General features: G+C 52.8%; 1 protein-coding gene across 1 annotated transcript; it reads left to right on the forward strand.

Moving 5' to 3' along the window:
- Positions 1-6,165: 6,165 nt before the first annotated feature.
- Positions 6,166-7,421, forward strand: TCIM (transcriptional and immune response regulator). The gene has a single exon (XM_063420096.1). The coding sequence runs from the start codon at positions 6,223-6,225 to the stop codon at positions 6,541-6,543; it is 321 nt and encodes a 106-aa protein (XP_063276166.1). The 5' UTR covers positions 6,166-6,222; the 3' UTR covers positions 6,544-7,421.
- The last annotated feature ends 1,449 nt before the right edge of the window (positions 7,422-8,870 follow it).

The raw sequence follows: 8,870 nt of genomic DNA on the forward strand, positions 1-8,870 counted from the left end.
GTTTTCTGGGGAAAACAACCACTGGCAAAGTTCAGTTACCTGCCATAACCCAGAAGCAGCCGTGGTGTCCCTGGGGACACCAGAGCCGGGGCACAAACCTGTACAACACCCACGGAGCAGCTCCCATCCCCTACAGCAGCAGGGGCACCGCCAGCCCCAGCTGAGCTGGGCAGGACCTGCAGCAGGGCCTCAGCAGGCAGAAGCAGCCCCGAATACCCAGAGGCAGCCAACAGCCCCTGTGGCTCAGGCATGGCAAGGGGATCACAGGAATTGCTTTTCTAGCAGCTACAAAGTGAAGTTGCTGGGCCACCAGAGACCGTGGTAGGAGCCAAACACCATCTGTTCTCTCCCAGGAACTCTTTTGTTAGTGGAGAGATGAGCTACAAGGCTGACAACTCCGCAGTGCCAAGCTCATCTCCCAGACGATCAACACAGCATTGACTCCCTGATAAATCTCCACGGATGCAGCTTTGCTGTTTCCCTCCTTCCCTGCCCAGTTTTCTTCTCCCAGCGTTACTCAGCTACACAGACCCAAACCTCAGCAGTTCTCTCCAAAACACAGCCAGGTCAGGAGCTCTCTCTGCCACGTCCCACTTTGCTTTGACACAAAATTAGGGAACTGAAAACTAAATTCTGCTCAAGAAGCCTGTCCCCCTGACCTTGCACCCGGCTTTGCTCTTTCAGCATGAAGCCAGTGTTTCCCAGCCCGGACCGCTTGCAGGCTTTCAAACATTGCACAGAGGCCACACAGGCTTTCCCTGGCCCCAGAAAGTTGAGGCTTTGGTGTCCCCCTGCCTAGCCAGGATCTCCTCTGCAGGTACCCGATCACCTGAACCCGCCAGCACCGCTCCCGTCCCGCTCCTCCCGCCCCGGGGGCACCGCAGAGCCCCGGCAGCCGGAGCAGCACAAAGGAACAAAGGCACGGCCTGTCTGCCACCTCTCCTGCAGCAGAGGAAGCGGCTCCAGGGAGATTAGAGCCCTGCGGAGGGGGCACTGGGGCGCCTCTACGTGTGCTGGCTGCTGTCGCCCGCGAGTCGCGCTGTGACAATGACCCGAGCCAGCCCTCGGCCCAGCCCGCAGCAGGATTTCCCGTGAGCCCGTCCCCTCGGCAGCAGACAATGAGCTGGAGACAGCTGGAGACGGCTCTGCCTTCGCCCCTCTCCAGCGACGGGTCCTCGGGACCTTCAGGAAGGTCAAACAGGAAATTGGGCAGAAAAAGAAAAAGGTTGTTCGTGCTCGAAAGTCCAAACTTTCATTCCTGACCTGGGAGGAAGATGCTGAAGTCAGGATATTCAAATACTTTCCCTGGGTCCCATGGGAATAGCAGGGCACGGTGAGCGGGGTGGCACGAGCGAGGGCTGGTGGCACCTCAGGGGGCTGGTGGCACCTCAGGGGGCTGGTGGCACCTCACGGGTCTTGTCCTGCTGGCACCTGATGGAGCTGTCCCACTTAAACTCCTGCTCTGCCCCACACCCTGCATGCCCATAGACATGGCTCCTCTTCTTGTGAGGATGCTTTGGCTGGCAGCCTGCCACCGTATTTCAGGAGTGATCTCCCATGACATGTGGGGAGCACCACAGCCAGAGTTTCTCTTAGCAAAATGGATTTTGGAAGTTTCAAGCACCGAGAGAAGCACCTATGTCTTCCTTACACAGTGAGCCCTTGCCTCCCCAGACCCTCCAGTCCCTTGTGGCAGCCAGCATCCACACCAGATGTGTCCTCAGCTCTGCTTTGCTGCGTGCAGGGCTTCTTCCAAGGGGTTCTGCCTGGTTAAAGTGCCAGAAGTTTCTGTTTCTCTTCTGTTTCTTACCAGACATGATTTACTTACTGTAACTGGCTATCCGTTATGTCCTGCACTGCATTATTAACTTGGTGATCGTACATTTAGCAGAGAATTTATGAGAAATGAGGAGACATTCATTATCAGTAACACCACAGACTTTACTCTTATATGGTCTCCCTGCACAGCCAGTGCTCACCCAGCTCCAGCCATGCCCTGGGCCAGGGCACCACAGGGCTGCTCTGCACAGCTCTGGGGCTGCATTCCCCTCACTTAGGCTGGTCCTTATTTTTACCCCTATTAAAGTATTTTCTGATGGAATTTAACTGGCTTAACTGTGCAATCATGCCTTCTGTTTGAAAAGCAGTAGGTTTTTCCTGTTTTCAGGCTGTTTTCAGCTGTGTGAGGTTTGTCTGAGACATATCTGCACTTCCCAGCAACTGAACTGCAACAGAAATGCCTTTAAAACACCCTCCTTACCCTGAACCTCTGACCTGGGGACAAATATCCTCTCCTTCCTGTACCAAGTACCTGTCCTGTCCTGCATCTCTGACCTGGGGACCACAGGAGGAGTGACAAGGAACACACATGGCCAAGTCTGGGCTTTGTGAGCAAAGGGTGAAGTGTTCTGCCGTGAGATTTGGATAAGTGTTCCCAGATGTTCTATTAAAGAAACAACAACCACAGAAAACCCCAAGCAACAGCCAAACAAACAGAAATCTCAGGTGGAGTCCCAGAGACACACAAGCCACAGTGGAAAGAGGCTGTAGGCAGGTTGGAGCCAGGGCAGGCACTGCCATTCGCATGACCTGGATGTCTGACAACCTCCCAGGAATTTGGATTCCAAGAGCAACACAATGAACCAGTTCCTCCTTGACCTTAGAGCCGTGCCACAGCTGTCTCTGCAGAGCACTCCATCTCAGAAACCTTTCCATCTCGGAAACCTTTCCTGGCAGACAGTGGCATTTCTGGCTCCTGGGAAGGGCTGAGATTCCCAGCTGTGAAGGCTGTGAGGAGCCAGATTTCCAGACTATGTGAGCCAGGGAAAGGATGGGAAGAGCAGAGATGGCTGGAGGCTCCTGGACATTTCCCATTCTTAGGTTTTCACTGAATGACCTGAAGACAATGCAAATATCTATACCTCTGTCTCTATATCTATCTACCTATTATATCTCACAGGTATCACAGGATATGCTGAGTCTCAGTTTCGGAATGTCCCATGCCTGGCTGGGAAGTTCTGGGCAGCGCCCATGGGGCTGCGGCATCCTCTGATCCCAAGCGGGTGTTACAGACCGTGCAGGCTTTGGCAGCAGCCAGTGGAGGGAAAGATATGCAAAACATGTCCCAGGGAACTGCCAGGCATCCCGGATTACCTTCTTTGGAGTGGTTTTGGAGGTTACATTAAGGCAGAGCAAGTTCTCTGCAGGAGTTTGTGGTGCAGGCAGTGGCTGCCCCAGCTTCCCTCCACCTCCTGCCCCCGGGCTCCCCGGCTCCTCCGGGGCTTTCCTGGCAGCAGAACCCCTCACACACGGAGCACCCCGAGCCCGTCACGCCGCGAGGAGCAGAGCACAATTAGAGACGTGGCTGCGCCTCTCTGCAGACGGTGGGGATGGGAATTAATCCTCCCATTAACGGGTGAAATGGAGCGTTTGCGTCTCACAAAGCAATTACACAATAATAGCAGGAGAACGATGATAGAAATCACATCTTCTCTGGAGTTGCTCTCCAATCCAACACATGAATAATTCCTCCTCAGCAGTACTGGGAAAGCGGTATTAAAAGACCCATATAAACAAAAATTACTGGAAAAAAACAGACGAGGTATGCTTCATCGCTCTGTCAGAGCCAAACACAACTAAATTTATACAAAGTGGGCAGAGAAGCTTGAAGGGGCAAAGACATTTGTTACTGCTCTGTGCGAGATGAGCTCACAAGGAACGCGTGCTTGATCTTGGCAGCTTTCTGATGTCTTACTCCTAAAGCATCAGCTTTAGTCTCGGTTTCCATGGCAGATACTTTTCTGAGCTTGTATCTTCTACAGATATTGCTAATTTATGCTGTCAGCCACGTCTCTGCAAATACCTGCAGAGTGATTCCATGTGCAGTGGGAGTGATGAAAACAAGGCACACGTGAACCTGCCTCAGCTCTTGGTTTTGACCAGAGGACACAAAAGGGTTTGTTTTCTTCAGCCACAAGATCTTGGCTGATCTTCTGGCACTGGATTTTGCCCCAAGTACCCTGACACCGTGTTATCTGTCCTGTGAAGCAAAGCACTTTCAGCTTTTCATCCAGACACGTGCTTCAGATTTTCCCCCTATTGCTCAGGGCAGCTCTGAGCAGGAAGGGTTGGGCAGCACATGTGGCCCTGCTTCCTTCTGCTCCCCCATCACATTTCATGTTAACAGAGCCTATAAACCATGAGATCTTTCCCAGGAAGAGATCCAGCCACACCAAAAACTGTCCTATTTTCAGGGTGGATTTATCAGCCCTGCAAATGTTGAACAAGCAGCTGATGAATTGGTCTCACCAATTTGGCAAGACCATGGGAAGGTGAGAGGCTGCATGTCTGGCTGGTGGAAGAAGAATCCCAGGGATTTGCAAAGCTGTTGTTTATACACTTAAGCACGGGACATCCAGCACATACAAAAGAAATTGTGAAAAACTTGTAAAAAGTAACTCACACAATGGCAGAACCACAGGAAGTGCTGGCACGTGCAGAGAGAGCTCATGCTGGAGCAAAGTCCTGGCAGCAGTGAGGAAATCCATGTCCTGGCAGGATACAGTGACTGCAGGGTTCAGGGCTGTTTCAGGATGTGCCCAGCAGCACCAACAGGTGAATTCCAATTCCCAGGTAGGAAAGTGGTCAGACACTGAAATGAGACCACTCCCTCTGCCAAGGATAGAAGCCTGGCAGGTCTTGGCCAGCTTGAAGCTGATCTGGGCCTGGATGGAGCTGGGCTTGTCAGTCACTCTGGGGCCCAGGCAGCCACTGCCCTGCTCTCACTTCACCTGGTGAGCAACAACTCACAGGTAATTCCCTTCTGCGTCCAGAGCCAGCACAAACATCTACACATGGGCTTCGGGTGCGTTCACCTCTTCACTGGCTCCTGCTGACAACTGCAGAGGGGTGCATGGCTCAGATACATCCCCTCCCTCTATCCAAACAACCTGAAGTTTTAAAGAGAATGTGGAATAAAAAGCATCTAGGTGATGTTTCTTTGGATCTGTTCTTCAGTGTGGTAATTTCTGCAGCTCTCTGGTAAATAAGGGAAACCCCTGGTCCGAGTGGGATGGGGACAGAGGCTGTTCCCAGAGTCTTTCAGCAAGGGTGAGTAACAGGGCCAGCAACAACAGTAAACAAGCTTCTAGTTTTCCAAACAGAGACTCTGCAGCATCCGGCTGCTCTAAAACATTAACCAAAATACACTTATCCCTGGCTCCTGCCCTTAACTGACTTTTGAACCCACAGCTAACCTGGGCCAGGTTTGATTGTGCTCAGTAACACCGGGGGTCTCAGCCCAGCAGGAGCTGGGTCAGAGCTGTCCATGGGGTATCTCAAAGGGAAGGGATCCATCAGGGCATCAAGTCCAGCTCCCTGCTCCTCACAGGAGCCAAAACTAACCCAATATGACTAAGAGAGAGTCCTCCCAGCCCACGGGCTTGTCGTTGGCCAAGGGTGGTGTGGAGAGCACAGACTCTTTTGGAGCAGAGGTGAGTTTTCTTTCCAGCACTAATCAGCAGGGAATTTAAGCAAAAGGACACTGGAAGCAAGAGCAGGGCAGCAAACTGAGTTTTCTTGCTCCCCCTGAGACCACTGCCATGTGCAGCTGGGCAGCCAATTTCGTAACCTCAGAGGATGTTATGGATCACCTGCCTTTGGGGTAGCACTTGTAAGTTAGAAACTGCAGCCCTGTGTGCACTAAAGATGAGTTGGGAATGATGATGGAGTTCTGCTGTTGGGAAGCAGCAGAAAGGAACCCATGCCCAGACAGGAGCAGGTTTGCTGTGGAGGCAGAGCCAAGGTCTTGGCTGCTTGCACAGGCTCCAGCCTCTTGCTAGCATTGCACCAGTTCTCACCTGGAGTTTTACCTGTTTCTGACATGGTACCTGGTGCACGCAGTGCTTTTCACCTGCAGTGAGGGCAGGAGAGGGGCCTGGGCTGTGCTGGCTCGGTCCCACACGATGGCTGAAGCCTGTTCTGTGGTGGGGCAGAAAAAGCCATTTCCGCTGCAGAAGCAGAGGGAGCTTTTCATCTGGTCCGCACGACAGGAAAGTTGGCAACTTAAATGTTAAACTTGCCTGTGACTGTTGGGTGTTGACATCATCGTGATCTCACCATTGTAACCGGAGCCCTCCAGCTTTTCCTCCAGCCTGCCTTTAAATACCAGTCCTGGAGCCAGCACTGCACCCGTTCCTCCGCCTGGAGCCCAGGGCCACATCGATGAAAACAAAGACAAGCTCCAGCGCTCCAGCCATGTCCACGTCGCTGCGAGTGAGCCCCTCGGTCCATGGGTACCGCTTCGACACGGCCCTGCGCAAGAAAGCCGCGGCCAACATCTTCGAAAGCATCAACGAGGCGGCCCTGCAGAAACTCTTCAAAAACTCCGGGGACAAGAAGGCGGAGGAGAGAGCCAAGATAATCCTCGCCACCGACCAGGACATGGAGGAGAAAACGAGAGCACTGATGGCACTAAAGCAGAGGAGAAAAGACAAACTGCTCCAGTTTCTGACATTTCGGAAATACTCCATCAAAGTTCACTGAACTGGCGGAGGGAGCAGAAATGGAGAACATTTTGTGACGGGACTGTTTGTGACCTCCTAGCATACTCAGCATGCTCCGCTGCCCCGTGGGGACCTGACAGCCCCGCACAGGGCCGAGCCCCGCCGCGGGCTGCGGGCTGCGAGCGCCGGGGGCAGCGGCCCCGGCCCCGGGGCAGCGCCGCACCGGGGCAGTGCCCGGCGGCAGCGGTGCCCGCCGCACACGGGTGTGGACCGCACTCCGCTAGCCAGAGGCTCGCAGAGAGGGAGCAGCTCCCGGCGGGAGGCAGAGCAGCTTCTCCGGGCAGCCCTGGGACCCAGCTGGGGGAAAACCACACTCCCGGCCCGACTCGGGACCTCCTGATGGACTTGGTGCTCACGGACTTGACCCTTCGGTCGTCAAGGGTGCTTTGCCTGTTCAGCCTCGTTTCCCTGAAGCCTGAGCCCGTGCAGAGCTGTGGCTGCGGGAGGCTCTGGACACCGAACAGCTGCTGCAGGGTCACTGAGCGATTGCTGGGTGCACCCAAGGGTGCCGTGTGGTGCAGAGGCTCCAGAGACACTGCACAGCTGAGTGCAGAGTGTCTTTCCTTCCTACCTTTCCTTCCCAAGCTCTGTGTGTGCAGTACCACTCGTTTGCACAGAAGCAATAATAATGACAGATTTCCCTGAATCTACTGTGAAGTTCCCTGATATTGTGTTCACTTACCACTAACACTAAAAATCTAAATATAATAACAGCAGTTCTTCTCTGTGTAGGTTACAGTCACTATTAGACGAGTATTTCCTTCATGGCAATATTTTATGACAATGTTATTATTATATTGACTATAATTTATTGCCTACAGTGATGTGAAAACTAATAAATTATGAAGTAAATATAAATTATCTTGTCTGAAATTCTCAGTTCTCCTGCGGTGGTGGGGTTAAACTCTTTTTTTGTCATTTCATAGAGACCTGGTTTAGGAGAAGAGTCCCTGTACCTCTCCTTGGTTCCCCAGGTGTGGCTTTAGCAGGCCACACTCAGGATGTGGAGCAGCCCCTGCCTCCCCCACGGCCCCACTGTCCCACCAGGCTGCCCCACAGTTGCTATTGCAACCATGTAATCCCCAGAAAGGCCTCACCAAATTTATTGTTAATCAGCTCCAATGCCACTTTCCCCTCTGCAATAAAGGAGAATAACATCTTCTGCAATGAGGAAAGAAAGGTGTAGAAAATGATGGTTTGGGGCCAGGGTGGGCAGCCTGGCTCATCATTTCTGCAGAGCAGAGAAGGAACCTGGGCTGGGCTCCTCATCACCCAAAGAAACAGAACTAAGCTATGAAGCTTTGGCAGCAGGATTGGACTGTTTTTCTGCAGCTTGTGCTGTACTATCATGATAGATTATGCTGAAAGTACTTAAAAATAGCAAAGACTCGTTATTTATAAGTCTGTCCTCTAATAACCTGATGGTTTAGATAAAAACATTCCCATGACTCTGCTTAGAGCAACAAAGATAAAGCAGCATGGAAGAGTGATAGCCCTGCTACAGTTTTTTTGCCCACAGTAAGAACTCCAAATTACCAATAAGTCAGGGAGACTGGAAATAATCTTTTAAGTCACCTAATAGAAGGGGTAATTATAATTATTTATAGCTGGAGTGGGATGCATGGTGATTTCCCCTCCCAGGAAGACCAGAGAGTAAACTGTTTGGGGATTAACCTCTTTGAAAGTGCCTCCCAAGGCTTTTCAGAACTGTCCTTGCTCAGAAAAAATCTGTCTCAGAGCAGGTTTGCTCCAGAGGAAGTTCCCAGTTTTCCAGAGCTGTGTCCCACACTGGCTGCAGCTGCTGCCCATTCATGACACATCCCCAAAATATCCACAGTGACAAAAGCTGCCCCAAACAGCTTCCAGAAAAGGCCAAACGGGGCCACCCACTGCCTGTCCACAGCCCAGCCCTGCTCTGTGCCCTGGGGACACCACACAAAAATCCCTCCTGCTCTGGTGGATGCTCCCATCAGTGACCAACACTCACAACAGAAGCTGGCAGGGCAAGGAGTCCCCAAGCCCACCTGGCTCTGGGGCGTGTTACCTGCCAGGATCCAACCAGCCTGCTGCTAAGGATGCTCTGAGAACACCCGCGGAGACCAGACCAGCTCTTCACTGTCCTGCTGCTTCCCTGGCCCTGCTGCTGGGGCTTTGCTCCCTGCTCCCCTGGACCACTGAGGCGTCCACAGTGCACCCCCTGTGCCAAGGCCAATGCTGGATTTGGCAGAGCCTCGTCACCCTCTGGGCCCCAAAACCAACCCCAGCTCCCCAGTGCCAGCAATGAGCCTGGGGTGTCATTTGCCAACC

This window comes from Prinia subflava, chromosome 29 (genome assembly GCF_021018805.1).
Source record: "Prinia subflava isolate CZ2003 ecotype Zambia chromosome 29, Cam_Psub_1.2, whole genome shotgun sequence".
NCBI classification, from domain to species: Eukaryota; Metazoa; Chordata; class Aves; order Passeriformes; family Cisticolidae; genus Prinia; species Prinia subflava.